The sequence below is a fragment of the Alosa pseudoharengus genome, unplaced genomic scaffold (genome assembly GCF_046254945.1).
Source record: "Alosa pseudoharengus isolate Yale_2024_CS ecotype anadromous, Long Island Sound unplaced genomic scaffold, YU_APseudo_1.1 YU_APseudo_1.1_scf_8, whole genome shotgun sequence".
NCBI classification, from domain to species: Eukaryota; Metazoa; Chordata; class Actinopteri; order Clupeiformes; family Clupeidae; genus Alosa; species Alosa pseudoharengus.
The window spans coordinates 40420864-40447586 of NW_027468870.1; the positions used below are offsets into that span (position 1 = coordinate 40420864).

At 38.7% G+C, this 26723-nt stretch overlaps 1 protein-coding gene across 2 annotated transcripts; it reads left to right on the top strand.

Moving 5' to 3' along the window:
- On the top strand, window positions 1–26431 carry ei24 (EI24 autophagy associated transmembrane protein). 2 transcript variants are annotated; one of them, XM_076273567.1, is made up of 11 exons: window positions 1–135; window positions 11038–11167; window positions 12121–12266; window positions 12973–13033; window positions 13119–13185; window positions 19078–19202; window positions 19356–19475; window positions 19846–19915; window positions 20016–20127; window positions 25563–25637; window positions 25747–26431. In XM_076273567.1, exons 2-11 carry the CDS (start codon window positions 11126–11128, stop codon window positions 25889–25891), a joined length of 963 nt encoding a protein of 320 aa, XP_076129682.1. In that variant the 5' UTR covers window positions 1–135; window positions 11038–11125; the 3' UTR covers window positions 25892–26431. The 2 variants fall into 2 exon arrangements, with proteins under 2 accessions (XP_076129682.1, XP_076129681.1); XM_076273566.1 differs by having other exon boundaries at window positions 16–135; window positions 19804–19915.
- The last annotated feature ends 292 nt before the right edge of the window (window positions 26432–26723 follow it).

The window sequence follows — 26723 nt, forward strand, 5'->3', positions numbered from 1 at the left end:
CCAAGTCGGTATTGCAACCGCCAACAAATTTAAAGAACAAGGAGTGGTGAGGAAGAAAAACATCCGGCGAAGAACCATCAGCAAGGCATCATAACAACAGCGTTAATTTGACAACTAACGTTAACTTTATACGTGGTAAGTTGGGATACAGTCAGCGCATATGTGATACCTATTCACCTATATCGTTACAGTGTGAAGTTGCTAAACGCCTTTAAAAAACCTTACCTAACGGTAAATCTTAACCAATGTATAACGTCCATTGCTCGTCACGGTAGCTTGCTAACTGACTTTAACAAAGATAACATGGGATAGCAAGCTAGTTACATTAGCGTAAATCATCATAATATTTTATGTGGCAACGTTATGCACAAGAGCGGTTCTTTGGAGGACACTTACTTAAGAGTTCAGCATATTTGTCTTTGCAATTGTTATCCAAAGTTAGCTTGATAGCTGTGGAATACTGTATCAGAACGGGCAAGGCATTAGCAACTGGAAAGCTAGGCACTCAGATAACGTTGAGGTGTTTCTCCAATAACGTTAGCTAGCTACTTATCGTAAGTTATTTGGCTTTAGCTAGCGGCACAGCACAATTTGTTAGCACAGAAACATAGTTAACATCAATCTAAGTAGGTGTCGAGGGACATGCTCAGCAAACAACAGAATGAGACCAACAACACCCACCCCAGTCTGTCATTGTAGGCCTATGGGGACGTAAACGTTACTGGTGTTCAGTTTGTGGCTGGACATGACTTAAAAGGAACCTAACGTTACTGTAAGTTAGTGATGATGGCGACATTTTCGATGCAGAAAATTGAGTTTGTTGGCCTTTCCTTGCTTGTTCCTGTTTACATTGCTTCATGTGCAATGTGAGCAACATCCTGGTTCTTTGACTTAACCAACTCTTTCCCTGTATCTTGAGTCTGGCATTTGCAACAATTATTTCTCACTCACTCTGTAAAATATTCCTAATTAAGAAAATAAAACAAGTCACTTCAAATAGGGCTGGGTGGTGTGGCCTAAAATGTCAGTGTAATTTGAGGCATCGACAATAATATCACTGTATTCTTTTTTGTTAGAATTTAAATATAAATGCAAGTGAATGGGTAAAGCACGGCAACTACATGATACCTATTTACTGTACTAATAACAGTATGACTAGGACATGTTTAGCATTGCACTGAGGCATTTTAAGTAGCCTAACTTTTTCTGTTATTGTCATACACTCCTGTTTGCCCTGGGTTTCTCCTGTATTTCAAGGTGAGCTCCCGGCGACCTCCCATTTTTTCCGCTGGAAAACTCCCGTAATTTGCATTACCATCAAATTTTATTATGAATATTACAGATCCATTAGTTTTGTATGTTTGTCTGACATTTCCCAAATTGCTAGATTGTGTATGAAATAGCCTACAGGCCAGAGTAGGTTTCTGTAAGACCACAGGTGAAGCAGTGCTTTACCAAAAAAAAAGTTGCCAAAACAATCACATTTCTATTCCTGAGATGTGGTCACAAACACAAGGCTGTTTTCCTGAATTCAGTTCTACTAGTATAACCAGGGTTCGTACGGGTGCTTGAAATCCTTGAAAATGCTTGAATTTTAATGTTGCGTTTTTAAGGTTTGAAAAGTGCTTGCATTTCGGATAAAGTGCTTGAAAATGCTTAAAATTGTAAGTGTATTTCTTTTGCCACAGATAGCTATCTGACGGAATAGCTAGTTTAGCCTATAGATGCAGAAAGTCGGAGAGTTTAAAATTAAAAGTTCTCCGCCATGGTCCTCGCTTGCGCCTCTGCGTGTGTGATCTGTCCAGTCTATGGATCTGCCAGTCTGTTTTCATGCGTGACAACGCCCCCTGCACACAGTCGGAGATGACCATCAACATGAAGTGAGTTTGCCGTTTTAATGAGCGTTGGTTAGAAAATAGCTAGTTCGGACTGTTGAACAGAAATCATGTAGGGTCATACAGATGCATTGCTAGCTAGGTCGCCATTAAAGCTAACATATTATTGAATAGGCTACTTATCTCCAATCATTGGAAAACAAGGAGAAAGTTAGGTTGAAGAGGGAGACGAAACTTTATGGTATGTGAATGCAAAACCGCACCAGTCATGTCTATGGCCGTAGGCCTATCTACCATAGAGGTCACCTTTCTTTCTTCAAATTTCGTTTTATTTACTATACTTTGTTACTATTTACTTTACGAAAACTAAAAATAGCCGACAAGACAATTATCCTTGCATCAACGCACCGTCACGCACGCAACACGTAGTTGTAGATACCTCTGACATGTCAAAACGAAAGTAGAGTTGACTGCCATCGCGGAGCTATGTCCTAATTAACGAACGCAACACAGTGTCTCACGCAGCTCAAATAAACTTCAATATCCACAAATCCATTGTCCAAAATAAATAATCGTCAGACCTGAACAAAGGCTGACTTCAAGGCCTACTCAAAATGTTATGCTGAAATTCAGTGGAGTTGCACCTAGCTAACCTGCACTGAAAATTAGATATCAGAGTATGGACCAATAGCATATAGATAGATAATAGTAGATATTTATATGGATATTATCTAAGCATGATATTGATTATTGGTCAGTTATTTACACAGGGGACAGGAGAAGGGAAATCAGGCAGAAAGGTGGAAATGAGGAGAAAGAGCTAGGAGAAGAGAGGGAAATAATAGGCAAAGGGCCCTCACAAGTGAGTGTGAGTCAATATGTGACACTAACTGTGTCAGAAGGTAACTAGCTCCGCAGCCTATGACACTGCAATTTATAAATGCAACATTCACTACTCTGATGAGGAGAAGCAGAGCATTCCTAATTAAAGATGGAGCAGAGATCAGTATAAATATCCTCAAAACCAATTGGAGAAAAGGCTCTTGAAATACACAGGTGCATCTAAAAAAGTAGAATATTGTGGAAAAGTGTGTTGGTTTAAGTTATAGACAAAACATGTTATAAATGATCATGATAGACTTAACCATAGGGCTGTAATGTAAAGGCTTTCATAGGCATATATAGGTTACTTTGCTCTTTTATAAATGTACCATATGCTTAATAGGCTGTATTTCTAAGTGTGATTTATGCTATAATGTATAAATTATATTTATGTCAATGTATCTATAAGTATCCGCAATATTCACCATAAGTCATCATTTAATGGGTTATTTTTCACATTTTTCTTCCTTGGGGGCATGCCCCCGGACCCCCATAGTATTTCGCGGGGGGCAACATTTCTATCAACACCCCTGACCTCGGTATTTGAATCCTGGCTACGGCCTTGGTCATGTCTCAAACTTCAGCTTACTTTTGTGGTTTAATGCTTATAGGCTCTACAAGTGGAAAGGACATTAAAGCACCATGCATATGTGCATATCGTGCCGTTTGGCAAGAAGTTAAATTTATCCAATTATATGACAAGTCAGTCATCTTCACATCACCCAACGTCACATCTCTGCATTGCTAGCCTACTGGTTGGTAGCTCATGATAACAGATGTAGGCCTGTCTGCATGCCGTTGTAGGCAAGAAAGAGACATAATCAGTCTTGACTGTCATGAAAGAGCGAGCCTTAACATTAGTTTGAGTTCACATATTCAGCAAAGAATAGTTATTTGTTGAGTGATTATTTTCTTATTTTATTTTATTTATTTACTTAATGTTTTTTTTTTTTTTGGTATATTGACTCAGCCAGTTAGATAGCAAGCAAGTTAGATAGCAAGCAAAGTCTACTTCCATTTTTGAAGTTTTCCTTTAATTTCTTTTCCTGCTATTAAGAAACACAATTTTGTCTGTTAAAACCATCTCTAAATGATAAAAAAGTAAAAATAATTTTGAGTTAGTATATTCGTATAGTATGTCATTTGCCACCGCTGTAAAGTGCTAGAAAAGCTTGAAAATTGACCTTGAAAGTGCTTGAAAAGTGCTTGAATTTGATGTTGGAATAGGTGTACGAACCCTGTATAACAATCTGTGAGTGTGAAACAGTGCTACCCTCACATGCGTTAACAGGATTAGGGGAGGCAGAGTGATTCACTGATCGATATCATTTCCCATTACTTTCGATGTAAAATCTAGATCAGACCCTAGCGGCTCATGTTTTTCTATGTGTAAATGGACTTTTATGACAGATAAGTCCCACCCGTGACTGATAGGGTACAAATTTGCACTTCCTTCAGTTGAATATACAGTATAATTGATACTCTGGCCAATCACCACCTTCATTAGCTATCATTTTCAGTTGGCCACCTAGAGAGTGAAGAGAACGTATTATTTTTTTAATCAAAGTCTTTTTATTGTATTTTCACATACAACAGACACATAATAACCCACAACCAACCCACCCACCCACATCGCACCACTAATGAAAAGAAAATCATACAGCAAAAAAAAAGGTGGAGGTATATATATCAAAATCACAGCATATAGATTGACATATTATATAGATAACAAAAAAAGGGGGAGGAGAACAACATTCACATCAAACATCAAACAATGTCATTACAGTACATCTGTTCAACCAATGTAAGAACAGGTTGCCAGATATTACTGAATTTAATATTATGACCCTGTAAATAATAACAAATTTGTTCAAGTGTTAAATAGTGCATAACATTGTTAATCCAGTGTTTAAATACAGGTGGAGACTTATCCTTCCATTTTAATAAAATAATGCATCTGGCCAAGAGTTGCAAATGTTATCACTGTTTTATCCCATTTGCCTATTCCAAGTTCTTGTGGTACTACTCCAAAAATGGCAATGACTGGTGATGGGTCAATATGAGCATGCAATGCTCTAGAAAGAAAAGCAAAAATCAACTCCCAAAACTCAGACAATTTAGGGCAGCTCCAGAACATATGTGACAGAGTGCCTGGCTCTGTATTACATCGATCACACTCTGGGTCAATATCAGGTGCAATTCTGGCCAACTTTGCTTTTGACCAATGTAAAGGGTGAGTAACTTTATACTGGATAATGGTATGTCGTAGGCAGATACAGGATGAGAGTATGTTATTGAGAGCAGCCTGCCATAGCTCATTTGATCTCTGTGTCCAGTTCTTCCTTCCATTGATGTTTTAATGTTGTCAATGGCTTCAATTTATCCATGCTGAGTAGAGAGTACAACCTACCAACAACCTCCCCAAGCCAAAGGGGCATCTTAAAGGATTTATCCGGAGTAAAATGCACTTTAGATCAATTTACGGATGATTGGGAATACATATGTTGAGTTGACATCCAAATCATGTCATTCATATGTGTTTTGAGAAAGTTTGATGTTACCGTTTTTAGTCAAAACTCGTTAGCCTGGAAGTGACGCGGGCATGTCATTTCGCCGCTACAAAACGCTATTTTTATACCTCTTCTACAGTTCCAAACAACATTACACTTACGTGGTAGTGAGTAGAGGGTCCCTAAAGCCAAACCGAAGTATCCCAAGGTCTTTATGTGGTCGGATAGAGAGTCCAGAATGAATTTCATCAAGCCAGTACCTTTCCAGAAATGTTGTCATCTTTGCTGCCATCTTCAGTGGAGTCGATTGCTGAGTGTGGAGTAACACGCTCTGGAAATTCACAATTTCGTCGCCGTTTTTTTTTTTTTTTTTTTATATAGTCCAGTATTTCTTTCGAAATTGAAATGAAGTTGTATGGACTGGACTATGTTTTTTTTTTTTTTTTTTTTTTTTTAAACGGCGACGAAATTGTGAATTTCCAGAGTGTGTTACCACATAAAGACCTCGGGATACTTCGGTTTGGCTTTCGAATGACATGATTTTGATGTCAACTCAACGTATGTACTCCCAATCATCCGTAAATTGATCTAAAGTGCATTTTACTCCGGATAATTCTTTTAAGTATTTTGTCTAAAAGGAAATCTGGTGGTATCAGTGAGGAATATGTCAAAATATGTTCTCAAGTGTTTAAACGATGCATAGGTGCCACCCATATACTTCTTTGACGGTTTTTAGTCCCTTTTCAGTCCATATTTTAAAAGCATCATCAGTCATGGACAGAGCGAACATGTTATTTTCTCACCAAAGGGGTATCTATGGACATCTCAGTTATAGACAAAGCTCGTCTGAACTGTAGCCATTAGGGCTGGGCGATAAAACGATAGCGATATGTATCGCAATAGACATGTCATCGATATAAAAAAAAAATACGTTCGATAGAACATTCGATAATTAAAACACACACCTCCCGCCTTACGTTGTCTATAAATAAATAGGCTAAATATCTTGCATTGTATGTGCAACTCTACCAGAGTAGGCGATAGAAGTAGGCCTACCTCAACTCAGACTCTCAATGAGTCCTTGCCCCGTGCTCTCTCTCTCTCTCTCCCTCTCAACAGGCGCATCCCTCCTCATGCACATGTAATCCAAACATTCACAATCGTGCAAGACGACTGGCTAAATTGCTATTTAAATCCGGTTAGCATCATTAGCACGCTGCACAAATTTGTTCAAAACTGTTGCATTCAAATTGACTGCTAAGTTCTAATCATTTCAATCCCGATGCAAATGGAAAAGTATTTTCCAAGACTCAAACAGGCCTGTCCCAAGGAGAAAAAGTATTAATTTGAAACTTAAACACACGTGGGGAAACTGAACAGTCTAACCAGTAGACTATGATAAACTAGCAAATTAAGCTACTTTGTTTACAATATTTCCAGGCTTCAGCCAGTGCTGCTTTTCATTCAGACTTATGTGCACATTTATTTATTTGAGTTTTTCGTGATTGTGTTGCTATTTCTTTTCCCTGTTTGCTTTGATCGATAACTGAGGTGATTAAAATCAGAGGAAGGTTAAGTTTAAAATAAAAGTGTTTAAATTTAACTTTTTTTCCCTTCTGGCCCTTATCTGAAATAGATTTTTTTAAAAATCAATAATTATTGATATCGACCGATATGAAATACTTATATCGTGATACAGTTTTCAGTCATATCGCCCAGCCCTAGTAGCCATACAAGCACATACAGCCATACAGGGAGTGCCTCACAACTGGATTTATGCAGTATGTTGATATAGATTCTGGAAGGGGTATTTTAGAACAAGCTAGTGCATGTAAAGATACTTGTGTGCAGGATGCACGTTCAAGCTGTAGCCACTTGGGACTGTCTTCAACCCTGTAGGAATGAATCCAGTGCATTATGTTTTGTTAGCAGACCAGTATTGAAAATTGGGTAGTGAAAACCCACCATGTAATCTGTGACGTTGCAGAGTTTCCCTACGTGTCGGTTTTTACCATTCCAAATAAAACTGGACAAAAGTTATCTATATTTATGAAAAAAAGATTTTGGAAGATGGGGATACACTGGAAAAGAAACAAATATCAGGGGCATAATATTCATTTTGGTTACATTTATTCTTCCCCCTAACGACAGGGGAAGGAGATTCCAACGAACGAATCTTTTTTAAGCAATGTAAGAGTGGAGGGAAATTAGCTTCATAGAGATCTTTAAACTAACGGCTCCTACACACAGCTGCGTGCATCGCGTTGCTGGAGACGCATCCCATTCACTTTACATGGGCTCACGTGATCCGTTGCCGAACTGAATTGTGGGTCTGGTGTGTCGCGTTTCTCCCGCCGCTCGCGTTGAGAAGTTCAGCTGGTGCTGCACGACAGACGGCACCGGCCAATCAAGCCAATCGACGGACGGCACCAACCAATCAAATTACGGTTAGACTTCAAGTCATTTGCATAGCTACCGTCGGGAACACCCACTGGCATGCGTTGACGGAACGCAACTGTGTGTAGGAGCTGTTACGGGTTATCCAAATACCTAAATATTAAGGAGTTGCGTTTTCAAGTTTTGAAAAGTTCTTGCATTTTGGATAAAGTGCTTGAAAATGCTTGAAATTTTAACTGTATTTCTTTTGATACAAATAGCTATCTGAGGGAATAGTTAGCTTATTAGATGCAGAAAGTCTGAGTTTAAAATGAAAACTTCTCCGCCATGGTCCTCGCTGACGCCTCTGCGTGTGTGACATGCGGTACCGATCCACTTGCACGACACGTCATACGCATGGGGTCGCGCTGCCTCCCCTCGTTCAGTCGTGTGTGGGCGTTTCGTTTAAAATGTCAGTTATCAGCTCATATTCAGTTCGTTTTAATGTATCTTAAGTGTTTTTCCACAAATGGACCACAATTTTAGGCATGTACTTAACAGTATACAACACAGTAATAGCCTAAACAAACTATGCAAGCCATTTCAAAATCTTGTTTTATTTAAACTACTCAATGCAATCTCAAATCCTCACCAGAAACACCAACAGCCAATATATTCATCCAAATCCTAGTTTCGTTTGTTTTATGGACTACTAGGTGGTCGTGGAAGAGATCATTATTTGTTTTGTAAGCGGAACCAAAGTTTCACAAGCACCGTTGTGGTACAACAAAGGACCTACAACCTCGTCCTTTCATTGGAGAGTTGCCTCACGTTCAACGGATTCATTTGCATAAAGCTGGGCATCGGCCAGCTTTTTGACGCGCTACATTATTTCAAATGCAGCGCTGCCTTCCCGGAATGCTTTGCGGGCGCGTTGAAGTCGCTTGACGTCACCCATAGGACTAGAGTGGAATGTGACACGACAAAATGAAGTGGAGTACAAGTGGATCGGTACCGTGATCTGCCAGTCCGTTTTCATGCGTGACCCCGCCCCCTTGCACACAGTCGGAGATGACTGCACCCGAGCGGTAGATAAAACTATGGCTCTAGACTGCATCAACATGCAGTGAGGTTGCCGTTTTAATGAGCGCTGGTTAGAAAACCGCTATTTCGGACTGCTGAACAGATATCATGTAGGGTCATACAGATTCATTGCTAGATAGGTCACCATTAAAGCTAACATGTTATTTAATAGGCTAGCCTACTTAGCTCAGTCATTGGACGACAAGGGGAAAGTTATTATTATTATTTTTTGACGACGTAGGCTAGTTAAGGCGGCAGGCGTATGTTGCTAAAGCGGCCGCCTTAACTGCAAAGTGCTGCTGGAAACCCTGGCTTCGGGGGTGGGGGTGCGGCCGCATACTAAAAACAATACCAAAAAGATTTTTTGATCTTAATAAAAGATTAATAACACTTGGTTAGATTTAATTTTTTGAGGTGCACCTCACTACCTTCCCTTGTCTCTACATCCGAATTCATGTTGGGGCTTCCTCAGTTTGAAATGTCACACTGAAATGCTGAGTGATGTGACACGGCAACTGCCAATCGGATTGAATGCAACGTGATTGGTTCAGGTCACAACACTATTTGTCCATCCTTCCTTACTTCTTTCCTTTCTTCCTTTCTTTTGTCCTAGCCTCTCGTTCTAATTAATTTTGTGAATAAAACGAGGAATGAATGCAAGGAGGATGGAGGAATCAACAAGAGAGAGATGAGAAATGAGATGTCCTGCTCACTTAAGCATCACTTTTAAGAGACGTCAGTTATTGATGATGTGGCATCATCACCTCTTATACTTTCTCCTCTCTCCTCGTCCTCGTCTCTCCTCTCCTCTCCTCCATCATTTGGTAGCAATTAGACAAATGAGACAACCTCGATGATGTCGAGTTTGGAACAATTCCTGGGCCACGAACTGGAGGACTCATGCAAATAACATTATGACCTAAACCCGTTATCAGCTAAGTCATAGACGACAGTATTTCTGTATTAAAAAAAAAATAAGTTCAGGATTTGTGGCCTGACATGGTGGGATTCGGGAATGGCGAGACTTTAAGCCCGGTGCCGACCTGTATATGGTATGGATGCTGTGGCCATCTGCGCCACAGCGCCCCACAGAAATAAGCTCTGTTAAATGTAATTAATTGGTGGAGGGTTAGGTTAGGGTTAGGACAATTGGTTAATTGGTGGTTAGGGTGAGTTGGTGGAGTTTTGAGCAAGACCGTTTTTGCATTTACACTGAATGGGCTTATAGTGAAAGCTAAGAGGGCCAGCTAGCACGTCGAAAAACAAATGCTACTTTATACCACTGACGATGCTCAAAATACACTTCTGTGGTAGTGTGGTGAGGGTCCCTACAAACAAACAGAAATATTGTAAACTTTGAAAGTGTTATAACAAGAGCTGTATCTGAAGGAAGCATTGCCTGTTTTTTGTTCTTGTAGCGTCAAAGCAGCGGGCACGTTCGATCTTGCAGCGCTGTACATATCTGACTGAATGTTGATGCTGTCAAAAAAACACTTCTGATTGCGAGTTATGGAGTAATTGTGCCGCGATCACACCCAATTAAACTTTAGACAGCCACAGCAACTTCAAACATCACTGGACCAAATGCTTCAGACATGAAAGAAATCAGCAGTTTGTCAACAAGGCTATCACGATTTTAGTTACATTCATGACGCTTATGCTACTGTTACAACGGCGGGTTTGCTTAATCTTTTCATACGTTTTGTTTAGAAAAACATGAATCCATGTCATAAGATAGTTCCTCACATTACACATCACAACATTACACACTATTGTGCACACATGTGCAGGCCAATGTTTGACGAATTTAAAAAAAAAAAGAAATTGTGGTGATTACTGTGACGAGCTCAGACCCGCGGTAGGCGCCACGTGACTGTGGTATTGCGGTTACTGTCCCAGCCCTACAGTCATGCCTTACTGTACGTTCAGCCAGATGTTCTTGAATTTTCTTTTCAATTTAGGCTATGTTGCTAGATTTTATTAAGGATAGTAGTTTAGGTAAAGAAGATGTAAAAAGTTATTTTAGATTACACAGAAGCACTGATGCCAATTCTGTCAATATTGTAACTGAAGAGCAGTTACTTTAAAATGCCTCTCTAGTATGTGAAACATCTCCTAGTAATACTCGTAACTGTGCTTTACCCTGTACCCATAACTGTGCTTGTGCTTTAGCATTTATATAGTGATTTTAAAATAAACAAATATACTCTGATACATGTTGTTGCCACCCATGCTTCTAATTATATTGCTATATAAATATTTGCCCATACCGTCCATCTGATTAAAGCAACTACTAAAAAGAACTTACCATATTTAAATGTATTTTTATTTTTATGGTTTTGCTTTTGTAGGTCGCGGTGGGCTTGTCTTATCATGAAAGCTTTGCAGATCCAGATACACCATTCCCATTGTAGTTGATGATCTGCAGCTGGTCCAGACATGGCAGACAGTGTGAGGACCTTCCTGCGCAATGTTGCAATGGTTAGACATATAATATAACACAACAGTATAACACACATTTAAGAAAAATAATATGTACTTTTCAGGATTTTTTTGGCAGCAGTACCAAATAATGTTTTTTATATACTGTATTGGGGATTTGTTATTTTTAGTAGCAGTTTATTATTACTGTCCAAGTAGTTCTTTCTTTAGTATCTTTAATTAACATACATGTATTGTTTTTGAAGGTGCAGTCAGCTATTCTAATTCAATATATTTTCAGCACATTCAGCAAATTGCTCCAAATGAGAAACCAGATGTTTGCACACAATAACATTCTGTAAATTAAAAAACAGAAATTAGGTCTAGTCATAAACAATTCCAGCCAACCAACACATCACTGAAGGGAGGCTGTAATTTGATTAGATGTAAAGCTGAGAAATCAACCTTTCAGGAGAATCACAGACTGCATCTTCTATAAAAATCATGAATTTGAATAGGGTAATATATGCCTATAAATTATATTCAGATCCTCAGTAAATTTGATTTACGATGATCTGTTAATGGTGTTGGGACATGTAAAAATTTAAGTGACACAGGAAAGTCCATTAAATGATGCATCAGGTGAAACTGACCTGTTGTACTGTTATTTGGGACATCAATACATGGCAGATTAAACATTGGCGGATGATGGGTCATATGAGATGTGGGTTCTGAAGCGGGAGGGAGTAGCTTTTTAGGTAGCTTTGAAACCTACTGAGAAATGTTAACTTTATGTCTTTACGACTTCACTTTAAATGTCTTGCAAGTCCCTTTGGGTTACTATTATTTCCAAAAAGTAAGAGATGGAATATGTTGCACAAAAATTAAGAATAAAAGGTTATTATTCATGTCAATCGTAGGACATTATAAGGGAAAGTACTTTTTTTTTCTGTGCATCTGCTTGAATGATTACTGTGATTATCTGCAGAAATTATGTCATTGTGTAATTATAGGGGGTAAAGGACTCCATTGTAGGGATTGGGACAATCTCCAAACTTGATGCCCGCATACAGCAAAAAAGGGAAGAGCAGAGGCGGAGACGAACAAGTGGAGCTCTGGCACAACGGAGAGCACAAATGAATGAGCGCAGGCCAGAGAGGTAAGAGAGTTTTAGGTGAGTGTTGTAGCTCTAAATAGTTACATGGTGACCTTGAAGAGTGTTGAGAAGGAGCACCTGGGCGCAGACCATGGTTTATGAATAGGGGAAAAGGGAGCATGGCTGTGTACTGCTCTTTATTGGTGTATGGACCATAGTTGATCTGTATGGACCAACCTCCTCAGTTCAGCACACAGGTGAACCACTTATTGATTGCAAAGTTTAGCCATAATAGTGTAAAGTACAGTTTTTCTACCACTGTAATAATTATTCCCTGCACATATTTGTTTAAAACTCTTGCATTCAAGTTGACTGATCATCTCAATACCAATGTTTCCCAAGTCTGTCCCAAGGAGAACAAGTATTACCTTAAAACTTAAACACACATGGGGAAACTGAACAGTCCAATCAGTAGACTATGATAAGCTAGCCAACTATGCTACTTTGTTTACAATATTTCCAGGCTTCAACCAGACAGCTGAATTCTCTCTTTTTTATATCAGGATATAAAATAATAGATATATTATATTGTAATCCTCTGGTGTTTTAACTCCAACTACCCCCCCCCCCCCAGAAAAATTGAGGTTCATATCGAACCATGGTTCAAAAATTGTGATATAAACCAAATCGTGAGGTTGGTGTATCGTTACAGCCCTAATATATTCATTTCATTCATTTAATCTCTTTTGTCATCTTCCCTTCCATTCAGTGAACCAAAATTAGCCAGCAGAATCTTTCAGTGTTGTGCATGGAATGGAGGAGTATTTTGGGTAAGTCTCTATGAAAACAAACTACAGAGACAGTTAATGTTAATTAAACTCATGGTGTGGTAAATCATGGCAATTCTCTCCACAGCTCAGTATGTTACTCTTCTACCGAGTGTTTATTCCACTCTTACAGACTGTAACAGCCAAAGTCATAGGTATGTATGTTGTCACGTTTATTTGGAATATGTCATTTACATAAACAATATGTTCAATACCAGTCAAAAATATTGGAAAATCTGGTGATCCAGGCTTACGGATGTGTCTGATAGTACAAATTGGAAATGTTCCAGTCCTTTGGCACTATTCAATATAGAGATGCACCGATATGGAATTTTAGGGCCGATAACGATAACTGATATTTATTGGTTTGTTGTGACCGATACGATAATCGATAATATTACTCTTGAAAAACAAATGTGAAAAGTGATTTGGGGAAAGCATTTAATAAGCATCATTTTATTGCAGTAATTTTTTTTGGGGGCAGCCGTGGCCCACTGGTTAGCACTCTGGACTTGTAACCGGAGGGTTGCCGGTTTGAGCCCCGACCAGTGGGCTGCGGCTGAAGTGCCCTTGATCAAGGCACCTAACCCCTCACTGCTCCCCGAGCGCCGCCATTGTAGCAGGCAGCTCACTGCGCCGGGATTAGTGTGTGCATCACCTCACTGTGTGTTCACTGTGTGCTGTTTGTGTGTCACTAATTCACTGATTGGGTTAAATGCAGAGACCAAATTTCCCTCACGGGATCAAAAAAGTATATATACTTATACTTATACTTATACTTTTACCTACCACCAAATGATGGACAGAACTCATAATAGTCCTCAATAGTACGGCAGTCAACAACATAACAGTAGCCTAGCCCTACAGTATGTGTGGCTCCTTTAAGTGAACCTGAGGTCAGTGAAATGCGAGTGAGTGGCTAGAGAGTTTGAATCGTTTTCATTTAGGACTAAACGCTCATAAACGGCTCAGCTTGGAATAAGCTACAGTATAGCGACCAAATCAGAGTTTGTGAGGGAAACTTAGGTTTAGTTTCAACTGCGGGTAACTGAATAAAGCTGCAACTCCTCACTGTATCTTATGTCCGTCTACTCTGTTGCGCACAACCTGCTGCAGCAGAAATGAAAGGCGTTAGCCCAAATGTTTTAATAACTTATTATGATGACCTGTCTGGAACTGAAGCACGAATGGTTAGCATATTTCTAGGTAATAATACAAAACCCAAGCTAAAGTAATGCAAATATAATACTAAAACACAACTTAGAACTAGGCCTACTTATGTACTCGTCCCACTAACGAGTTTGTTTATTTGTTTCCCCGACCAGCCGGGTAAAGTACAAACACACTAGCACAAGACGGCTCTAGATAGGGCTGAGCTCCGCTTTGTTAAGGTTAAATGGCGGATCATTCACGAGGATTTTGATATGCACAGATTCCCAAATGAATGCATATCCACAGATTTTGTTAGAGTGGTGAAATACATTCACACCGCTAACATTATATTGAGGAAAAAGTATAGCCAACCAAGCTCAAGTAGCTCAGTGTAGCAGGACGGACCTTACGTAGGGCTAAATTAGGACTTTAAAAAATATCGGCGCAAATTATCGGCCAGAATTCTGTTATCGGAACGATAATAATATTTTAATTTTTTCACTTATCGGCTAATAATATATCGGCCGCCGATATATCGTGCATCCCTAATTCAATACTATGGCTACTAATTTCAGAGCCATGTTATTTTGCTTTATTCTACTGCTTGGTTGAATTTCCCATTGTCCTGTGTAATTTAGAATGTGCATTAACATACATGTTATTTGAACACCTATGAGGTAGATAATTTTTTTTGGCCGTATCACACTTAATTTCTATTAATTTGCCGAACTCGTTGCATCCAAGCTGTCAAATACAGATGTTCAGAACATAGCAACATTTAGCATATGACGGATAAGGCTTTTAGCTAGTTGGATGGCAGAAGGCTACGTAAAATAGCGATGTTTCAAATATAAGGTTCATCAGAATCCAGGGATATGCCCGCTTGACAACGGGAGAGATAGAACTAACGACTGGCCTTTGGCCATAGCAACCATCCATTTAGAACTAACGACTGACCTTTGGCCATAGCAACCATCCATTTAGAACTAGTAACGGCAGTTTGTCCTGCAAGTTGAGAAAATTAGTTGATATGTGTCGGAAAAAAGTAGTTCTACAAACAAGACAGTTTTAGCGATTAAAATGTTTAAATTATAACAGAAAATTAACACAATGCAAGTGACAACAGTGGAATAAGCGGGATAATGGACTCCACAGTGGTCTGTTCGCTGCGCATCAGGGCCTTTTTACAACCTCAACCGTGCATTAATTTCTGTTAACAAACCACCGTGTCGTCCATTATCCCTTACATGTTGTTCACTTTGCCCCAAAATCTGTCATACAAAGCACCTGGTTGGAGTTATTTGTTCATGAATTAAGTAGCAATAAAAGGTATGTTTCAAGGCTTACTTCATAGCATTGTTGTACTACCTTAAGGTTCAGGGTTTACCTTTGCCACCCCTTTACCAAACACACTCCCAAGGAATTACATAACAGCATTCTATTTCCTTCATACTATACAAGAGGTAGCCTAATTGTACTATTTACAAATCATAATCACACAAATGATGTTACTGTTGTTATTATAGTAAGATCCTTTGCCATCTAGATCAAACATTTTTGAAGGGGCCATAGGCCTATAGGCATATTGAATACATAATAATAACATTAATAATAATTAGGGATCGACCGATATGGATTTTTTAGTACCGATACCGATTTTTTTCCATCAGCCTTAGCCGATGACCGATACAGGCTGCCGATTTTCTTGAGCCGATATTTGGAGCCGATACTGCTTTTATTTTGCTCCCTCAATTTACATCATACAAATGACACATAATTACACAAATGATGATAACAAATGTTATAAGTCTCAATTTAAAAAAGGAACATTTATTGAACTTCTGGATGGGTGCACTGGATATGCAAAATGCTTTCATCAACATCTTACAACACAGCCTTGATGATGCATTGCTTGCTGACATATTATAAGACATAATTCAAGTCATCACAAAATGTCCTTTGTCAACACATTTAAATAATTCAAGAAAACAATAAGCCTGAAAAGTAGCTATTGAAATAAAGTGCTTAATTTGTCATTTTAACATGCATGGTTTCAATTTTTCTATGTCTATATTTTTCTAAAAAAAGCTGGCAGATGTGTCAACCACAGAACATAAATCAGCAGAGGAAAATAACGTGGAAATAACGTGGTGTCAGATGTTTCTGTTCTAAACGGCATCAACGTCAAAAGGTATAAAAACGTATCTCTCAAAGTTTTAAAATCTCTCCTTCAGGTAGCGCAGCACTCTCATATCGCTGTGATGCGTGTGTCCCACTGAGTGAGACAGACCAGACGCACACACAAACTTCTGTTTGGTAGCTGACGAACCACCACGACGAACTGGATTGATAATGATAACGTTAGCAAACGGCTCTAAACAAGTAAGGCATACACGGTACGTGTACGGTATGTCTGGTACATGATAAACGTTAACACGAATTAATATTCAACTACACTTCTCTCATTATTAAAGCTCTGATATCACTGATGGCAACTCCGCCCGCTCGAAGGAGAGGGGGAGGGAGACGCACACACCACACGCGTCCAAAACTCAGCCAGGTGGTCGCTGAATAAAACTCCCACAAATATCTCGGAACAACGTCAGCATTACTTAATCATATGATTGACCAGTGTTCGTAACAGCTACCGCTAACGCATGCATACGGATAGCCTACAACTTAGCTATTTGCAGCTCCCTAAATACAATGGCAAGCATGTTTTATAGAACAGGCATTCAGGGAGGGAGACACACACACACACACACACACACACACCACACGCGTCCAACACTCAGCCAGGTGGTCGCTGAATAAAACTTCCACAAATACCACGGAACAACGTTGGCATTAGGCTACTTAATCATATGACCAGTGTTTGTAACAGCTACCGCAATATGAATATGGATAGCCTACAACTTAGCTATTTGCAGCTCCCTAAATACAATGGCAAGCAGTTTTATAAACGATCATTAAGCATTAAAAAAAGTAGCCTACCTATCTATCATTCGTGTTTTCCATTTGGACCCACAAACTTGCTTCCACCTTCAAAGTGTATGGCAATATTTCAGCTAAGTCAAACAGTTAAAAGATGCTTTGAAAGTTTAAAGTTTACTGTTGTCTTGAAGAGCAGGCTTTCAGCACTCTGCTCGTGGGGGAGGGGCAATCTGCACGTGAATTGCAGCGTCTCCAGCAACACAGAGCTGCCTGTGGACGCCTGTATGTAAATAATGCGGGGGGAAAAACTATCGGCGAATGCAGCAGCTTATCGGCCGATGCCGATACACGTAAAATACGCAAATATCGGCCCAATATATCGGCCGGCCGATATATCGGTCGATCCCTAATAATAATAATAATAATAATAGTAATATGTTTTATTTAAAAGCACATTTCATGATACTCAAGGTCACTTCACATATCAATATGATAAACAAAATATTAAATGTAATGGAATCACAATGCCTGATCAGGGCTCTACAGTGCGCCAATTTCACTCACATATGTGCGTAAAAATGATAGCGTGCGAGTGCAAAAACAGATTTAGACGCACTAGTGCAAGTGACTTCAAACCATGCAACCATTATTCTAACCAAGTTATCTTCTGTCCAGGACAGGTTGTCACTGCAACATCAGAAAACATTACTAGTGTGAATCATACACTGACGTCGTAAATGCAGCATAAAAACTACACCTCTCATAAACGTTAGCGGTTTCCTCAAAGTTACCTCAACGTTTCTAACTCGAACGGAAAAAGGAACAGTTTAGGCTAGCCTACCATATATGATAAACAAAAACGGACAAGATTCAATCGTAATACCAGGTGTAAACGGGGTCAAAGTGTAGATGTAGGAGATAGAAGGAAGTAGAAGGAGGAAAGAAAGTAAGTGCAAGTTAGGTGTTTTGGGTTGATGCGTTAGGAGAGGAGATATTCTTGAAAGAGCTGGGTCTTCAAGAGTTTTTTGAACATAGAGAGGGACACACCTTTTTAATCCATGTCTTTATTCAGGTGAGTCTATGTAGTTTTGTAACCCTAGAACTTATTTGAATGTGTGAATTAAATTAGCCTGGCTGGCGCCACCACTTCTCAATGAGACGTGGTCTGGGAACCAAACGTTCATTTTCTCGTATTTGAAAAAAATGCCCAGATCCGTTTATTGGGTGCCACGGATGTCTATCAAATGCGTCTGTGCATAGCTCATCATCGTCTTGCTTTCCCCCCTGTTCTGTGATTGGTTCCCTATCTGAGGCAAAAATTAGGGCGGTAGTTTCCAGGCTGCCTTAGCAGCGTGAATCAAATCGCGCGCAAGGCAGCATGGGAACACCCAGGCTAGAATTAAATGCTAAAATTCCATTATGTACAAACATGGACAACCGTTCTGCCGTCCCTGCTCTGTACGGTAGGCTAAGCAGCACTTGTAGACTGTTTATTTTCTCGTTCCCATAAAAAAGATGTGTGCAATGTAAATAGTGCATTGACAATGCAAACACTTTTACTTAAAGTAAAGTCATATACTAAACAATTTTGTGTAAACTTATATAAGCCTATATAATTTTCAAAACCTCGTAGGGCTAATTAATCAACCAGCATGGCATGACCTCAATGGTGTCACAGTTATGTTATTTATATAAAAAAATGTTTAATCAAACATGCTATTGTTGATGGCCATTATCAAACAGTTCTGATGGTAGACAGGTGTGTTCCCACTGTGAACCACAGCAGTTCAGCAATGAAATGGTCACACACAGTTGAGGCAAGCGGTGTGGCCCATGGCAGTGTCAGTCAGCTTCTGTTTGAGTAGAACTTATGGCAGTGTCTCATTTTGGCCTTTTTTTATTTTATTTTGTTTGTTTTAAGTTCTCAGTCAGCATGTACTAAATATGGCTTTTATTCTCAGGTGACCCATCCCTTCATGGAAATGTGTGGTCTTGGCTGGAGTTCATTTTGACCTCTGTATTTAGTGCTCTCTGGGTGCTTCCTCTTTTTGTGCTCAGCAAAATTGTTAATGCCATTTGGTTTCAGGTGAGTCTTAGCTGAATGTGTCCTGTTTGTATCCATGATATCCAGTTATTGGCTAGACTCATTAAATCAACTATATTGTGTTGAAAACACTGTGATGACTTTTAGCCTGTGATGAGTTTACAGTATTGTTTGTTTGTTTTATACCTACCCAAGGATATAGCTGATCTTGCTTTTGAAGTTTCTGGACGAAAGGCCCAGCCCTTTCCCAGTGTTAGTAAGATTGTTGCAGACATGCTCTTCAATCTCATCCTCCAGGCCCTCTTCCTTATTCAAGTAAGAGAGGCTGCACTTTTAGTCAGTCTTTTTATGTTACTTTTTTCTTCAATATTTCTGTCACTCTTAAAGTGTAACTCCAGCGAAAATTGACCCCAGGGTCTTTTTCTGCATTAAAACACATCAACTAAGCCGTGGAGACGGTATTTCTCGTTGATCAACCACTACAGAACTTGCTCCGGTATATGCTATAGCCCCAAATCGCAAACAGTGGATTAGCTAAGGGCCATGACCGAAAGACCCTAGGGTCAATTTTCACTGGAGTTACACTTTAAGGGATCAAAGAAAAATTACAGTTTTTGTCTCCTTCATTTGCTGTTTTATAAAGGGCATGATTGTCAGTCTCTTTCCTATTGACGCGATTGGACAGATGGTTAGTCTCCTACACATGTCTCTGCTTTACTCTCTGTACTGCTTTGAATACCGCTGGTTCAACCATGGTGAGTTTTTTTTTTTTTTTTTTCCTTTCTCAAATTACGCTTTTAATCAGAAGTATTTGCTTAGTCTTCAGTTGCAAATTTGTTAACTTGCATTTTTTAGGTATTGAAATGCATCAACGGCTGTCAAACATTGAGAGAAATTGGCCTTATTACTTTGGCTTTGGTCTACCTATGGCTCTGCTGACTGCTCTTCCATCCTCATATATAATAAGGTAGTTATTTGACCTCTCACACTGTTTTGGCTTACAGGGATTAGTTAGGGCATGTTGGACAATTAAGAAGCTACCCTGGAGACAAACCAAAATATTTTTAATTTTGTAAGTGAAGTGTACTATTATTCTGGTCACTGCCATCTTGCCATCTTGCCATCTTGGCCCGCTCGAGTCATTTAAATAAATTTTAGAGGTGTTCAAAGTATTGATGTATCAGAGGGTAAATTTAAAAAAATTTTTTTTTAATGATATCATTATCAAATAGCTAGTGTGCCATGGTAAAGGTGACGTATCACAACATGCCTGAATCTTAAAGAAAGTGGCTCTTAATAAACACAACGAGGCACAGGTGAAGCAATGAGCGGGCCAATAATCAGATTCATGTGGGGGGTAGAGACAGAGACACAAGGAAAAGAAACACATGGCTATGTAAACACAACAGCACATGGTATAAGTGAACAAAGTCAAAAGCTACTTTGAAAACGAAAACATTCACCATGAAAAATGTAATCAATGATATCTTGGCAACAAAACGAAAACCAAACACCAAACTTTCTGGAGATGTTGATGATGGTACAAGCTAACTTTTCCAAAAAAACACATTTTAAAATATAGTTTTTTTTTGTATTCAATTTTTAAACTTCTAATCACTTATAAAATGGTTACTTTTAATTTGTCTGTGACTACAATTGAGGGAGATACATTAATTCAAAGGCATAGCCCCCCCCCCTAATTTATTCAAACTTCATTAGGCCAAATCTCCCTTAATATTGATCCAAAACACATGCAATTTTATTTTCATCACTTTCTTATATGTCCAAATCAGTATTCCAAGTAGGGCTGGGCGATATGACTAAAAAATAATATTGAGATTTTTAGTCTATTTCACAATATATTATATATCTCGATATTTTGAAATGTTCTCAAAAGGACTTCATGAATTCTCACTTTCACCCTGTGATATTTTAAATCATGCCAGTAGGATGCATTAGGCTAGGATAAAACCAGTCCAATCCCTGCAAATTATATCCGCATTTAAACATTCTTGGTTATTCACAGGTGGTTTCTATTTTACATTTGAATGTAAAAGCAGGGGTTAAAGTAGTTATGAATTATTACCAGTAGCCTACTATGAAAGTCTCTCATAAGGAAAAGTGTGCATGCAAAAATTTCAACACACCTAAATAGGGTACATCAATAGATTTATTTTAGCCTATTTGCAGAGCATTCATCATGGGATTTGGCTTTATCATTCTCGCTTCTTCTTTCCCTACCTTCTTTGAGAGGCCCCTCTGCCTATCCACTCTTCAGGAAACTGTTAACTCTCTTTTTGCATGGCTTCATGGCTTTAGTTAACTTTCCAAATAAGTTTAGCTTGTTTTAATATGTCTCCATATGAATGATGATGCCTTACGTCGGATAGAAGGGTGGTGCGTGCTTCCTTAATTAGTCGTTGTTGGTTGATACGGTTGCGGTTGACACGGTTGCGTTTTTGTTTTGAGACAGCCAGATGCACTCAGACAGTAGCCTAATTTGTCTCAATGCACAGATCTCATACATTTAATTTAAAAATGAATCTGGAGGGAAGCATAGACCAACATGTAGCACGAGAAATGCATGTGTGGAGAGTGAGATGTCATTTTGAATCAGTCAGATGTGCACATAGACATAGACAGTAGTCCTTCTGCCTAATGCACGGATATCGTTGTAACTTTAATTTGAAGATCCCTTGCTATTTTGTTTCGTTTTTCGTTTCGTGTAACCAAATCAGAATTGCTTCCACCTATTAACCTAGCTCATTGTTGAACAACACTAGCTGCTACCCATATAGAAATGCTACTGCTGCTTTTGAACTGAAAAAGTTAGCTTCTTCTCGTCTACTACACCTAGACGTCACACCCTCATCTGAATAGATTGTTCAGGATTGGTTGGTGAGTGTGTGATGTGCGTTGTTTATGTTGTTACTGAGAGGGAGGGGAGGCACGCAACGGCAAAGTAAGTGTTGCCGCTTAAAAAAATGATGACTGTGAAATACTCGATATTTGCGATATAATACTTTAATGTATCTCACATACAGCAAACTGCGATATAAGCTTATCGAGTGTATTCGGTATATCACCCAGCCCTAACTCCAAGTTTCATTCAAATCCGTGGCGATGCGGTCCAAAAGTGTGGTGATTCACACGGAATGACCCAATGCCTTGTGCTGCATTCGGTAATCGAATTGTATAGACCTCTAGCTAGATTGAGAATTTAGGTTTTGCACTGACTGCACACTTTTTATACCCTGTCTGTACACTTACAAAGTTACTTCCATTTGTCTGCAGGGACCCAACCCCCACAGTATTTATTGAGCTTTTTGTCATACCGTAAAACTCCAAATAATAGCCGGGGCTTTTATTTTCCCAAATCGCCAAACTGCACTGGCTAGTAATAGAGACAGGCGTCTATATGAGACAGGCCTTGAATTCCCTTTACACAAAACTTTTATCTAATTAAAAAATATTATCTAATTAATTATTTCAAACACACTGAATGTCTACCTATATAACTAGGCTATCTGATGACAATTACGGATCATCATTCATTTAGTGTTGAGATGTTGTTCATTGAGTGAGATACAGTAAGATCCAAATAGCAGGATAGCCAGAACAGATGAAACACTTTTTAATCAAACGTAATTTACAAAGAGATCGTATCACACTGAAAGCTCATATTTTGTAACTAGCAAATAGCCTATATCAGTCCTTTCTTAAATACAGTTGCGTTATCAGCCCTGACCAAAACAGTTCAGGAATTATTTATGCAAAAGTGGAACGTGCGTAATGTTTTGTTCTACCTCCTTTTCGGCACGAATGAAACATCATGAGAGAGCATGAACCATATTGTTTCTCCCGTATTTTATTTGGCAAATTTGACAACCGTCTACATTTCAAATCAAAGTCTACTTCTTTCTCTTTATCGCCATGGCGGTACGCATTTAGAATAAAGAATAACGTTTGTGAACCCTTTTGTTTTGTTGCCAGCATAAAAACAAGCTTACCATCGGCCTATCCGCAAATTTTAAACACAAGGACATAGGCATAGTTCATATTGAAAAAAGTTATACAATTTGGAACTCTAGCTTTCCCCCACCGCAGTCTTTTAATGCCATCTAATCATAACGTGCGCAGTCTGCACCATACTTAAGCCCAAATCACACCAAAGATTCGCGACGAGATGAGCTGCAACATTCTGTTAACCAGCAACTTGATGCAACATTCTAAAACCTTGAAACTGTGACCAGACATGGTGAATGCTTTGTGACGGCTTGCAACGACGTGCAACATCTAATTCAGACCTCTGCAACTCCTTTCTGCAATGGGTTCGTGTCACTGCGAATCTTTGGTGTGAATTGGGCTTTAAACAGACGATCTGACTGGTTTTAGAAGATTAAATACAACCCGAAACTAAAAAACAGACCAGGCCTCTTTTGGAGACCGGCCTTTAACCCAAACCTGTAGCCATGCCAGGTTTGGGTTAAAGAGACAGGCGTCTATTTGGGACTCGGACCAGTATAACTTTGTAAAACTCCTACTCAGATTTACGTTGTTTACACTTGTTATCATCCAAAAATAGACCCTAAATCATTGGACGTTTCCTTTAACTTTGTTCTAGAGAATGCAAGTGTCTTAAGTATCTAAAATCTTAAACAAATAAAGACACAAAAGAACATGATTTTACTGACAGTGCTGACTATCAGAAGTTGGCTAGTGATAGTTGGTTCAACTGTCATATCTACAAGTTGTATAACAAAGCTGTTGTTATGGAAACATGTGCTGTTGCACACTGTCCCAGTGGTCTTAACCCTCAGATCCCTCATTTTCCAGCAAGTTGCGGTTTCAAGTAGTTGCAACTCATCTTGTAGTTTTTATTTGATTTGATTTCCCTTCATAAGTCTCTGCCCCTGTTTATCCTTATATTATGAAACTGCTTTGAATGTATAAAATGAAACAGCTTAAAAAATAAAAGATCTGATAGGAAGTAAGCAGATAATATTTAATTTTTTGCAATATATAAAAGAATGCAAAAACAATGTTATTAATGTATCTGACCAGCTGATGACTACCTTCCAAAAATTCAACCAGTCTAACTCTTTATTCTCTACTTCTCCTCTTAAAGGAATTATCCGGAGTAAAATGCACTTTAGATCAATTTACGGATGATTGGGAGTACATACGTTGAGTTGACATAAAAATCATGTAATTCGGATGTGTTTTGAGAAAGTTTGATTTTACCGTTTTTAGTCAAAACTCGTTAGCCTGGAAGTGACCCGGGCATGTCATTTCGCCGCTACAAAACGCTATTTTTATACCTCTTCTACAGTTCCAAATAACATTACACTTACATGGTAGTGAGTAGAGGGTCCCTAAAGCCAAACCGAGGTATCCCGAGGTCTTTATGTGGTCGGATAGAGAGTCCAGAATGAATTTCATCAAGCCAGTACCTTTCCGGAAATCTTTAATCTTTAATCTTCCATCTTTAGGGAAAAGTCCGTAGGAGTCGATTGGAGTCGACATCACGTCACTTGACATTTCAAAATTCCAACCTGTTAGTAAGCTAGGGTTTGCTGTTGCATACAACTTCATTTCAATTTCGAAAGAAATACTGGACTATGTTTTTTTTTTTTTTTAAAGTGTGACGAAATTGTGAATTTCCAGAGCGTGTTACTCCACACTCGGCAATCGAGTTTTTTGACTAAAAACGGTAAAATCAAACTTTCTCAAAACACATCCGAATTACATGATTTTTATGTCAACTCAACGTATGTACTCCCAATCATCCGTAAATTGATCTAAAGTGCATTTTACTCTGGATAATTCCTTTAAAGGACAATTCCAGCAATTTTTCACATAGATCGTTGTTTCTTGAGGTCACCAAATACTGTCATTACGGGAAACAAATGTAAACAATTGGTTCTATCAAGCTCGAGTTGCTGCAGCAAACAGCTAGAGCTACCAGGCAGCTACTGTGCTACACTCTGGGGGCATGTTCATGAGCCCCCATGTTCATTTGGTCACTTGTGATGTTTGCTGCAAGGGGTAATGTCAAACTTTTAGACCTGAGTGACAGGAGCTATTTTGCCCCCTCATAGTTTCATCATGCATGGACCGAAAATATTTCCGCCGACTGCATAGCATGCCAACTTTCAATTCCACTTTTTGTTTGTTTGTGTTGTTTTCAACTCTTTCACCACCACTGATTCGGGTCTATATCATTTAAATATAAATATAAATAAACAAATATAACCTCATAATTTGATGCATTTAACTGTATACAAAATGTATGTGAGAGTCTGTGTTACTTAAATAAATGTTTACTTTGTATCAAGCCACATAGATTGACATTAATTTTAGTTCCAATTTATTGTGATCAATTTTGTCATCTTTTATTAGTGGCTGTCTGTTCTCCATCCTGTTTCCCCTCTTCATCATCAGCGCTAATGAAGCCAAGACTCCAGTAAAGTTATAGTGAGTATCACATTTAAACTTGTCATTTTTTACCCTCTCCAGATTTCTTGATGATGTAACTTTTAACGTGACATTTTAACATTTCTACTCTTTTATTGTCTCTTAACAGCCATTTTCAGCTGCGCCTTTTCTCCCTTGTTGTGCTCATCAGCAACAAGCTGTTTCACAAAACAGTTCATCTACAGTCCTCTCTAACATCCTCTACCTCTAATGAGAAACTGCCTTCCCCTCACATGTCACCAGTTCTTCAGTAACCAATGCCTTCTCAGTGACATCCAGGGGTGAGAATATAGACAGCACAATCTGTTTCTAAGGCAATGAAGTATTTATATGGGGGAGCCAGAAAGGAATAAGTATTCTTTTTCCTATCGTTTGGGATTACACATGTTTAAGCCCTTCAACCGTCTGTATACCCTAAAAAAGGGATTAAGCAAATGTTAATGAAAAATGTTAACATGTTTAACACTTAATCTCACAGTCCCTGTGTTTGTGTGCCATCTGAATAGGTTTGGGTTTTTAAGAACAGCATGGCCCATATTTCAAATTTTTGTGTTGTCCCCAAATTACTGTTTGTTAATTTAACCTGTGGCCTTTTGATTAAAATATAATACTTTCTGTTTTTTTTTTCCTCAGTATGTTTTGCACGCTAATAGACAACATGTTTAAGAGCACGGTTTTTTTGGGCCTGTTGGCTAATTTTCCACTTGTGGCCAACATGTAGGTAAAAACAAATCTTTGACCATTGAAGATAATGTTAATGTCAGAAGAATTAAAGAAAAGAAAATAATTTTAAAGTGTTTTATATGTGATTATTGACCAATAAAAGGACAACATAATAATGGGAGTCAGATATAATTGGGCAAATTTAAACATTAATTTAAAGTTAATTTCTTAAATTCACATATTTACAGAGCTGAGCCTATATTAATTAGTTGTTAGGGTTATAGAATTGACAGGGATTAAAGTTCTCCGTCGCTATGATGGATGTCCGTCAATTGGTTTCCATAAGGCCATATCAGTGTAGATCCCAAAATATACGTCTTTCCTGGCGAATGGGATAGTAAAAATAATAACTTTTATTTTGAA

What these genes read in the sequence shown, in the direction of transcription:
- ei24 (XM_076273566.1), top strand. Translation starts at nt 11,126, where the DNA reads ATGGCAGACAGTGTGAGGACCTTCCTGCGCAATGTTGCAATG. An exon ending in AATGAGCGCAGGCCAGAGAG is followed by an intron (nt 12,267 to 12,972) that starts GTAAGAGAGTTT and finishes CCTTCCATTCAG; the next exon opens with TGAACCAAAATTAGCCAGCA. An exon ending in CCATCCTCATATATAATAAG is followed by an intron (nt 20,128 to 25,562) that starts GTAGTTATTTGA and finishes ATCTTTTATTAG; the next exon opens with TGGCTGTCTGTTCTCCATCC.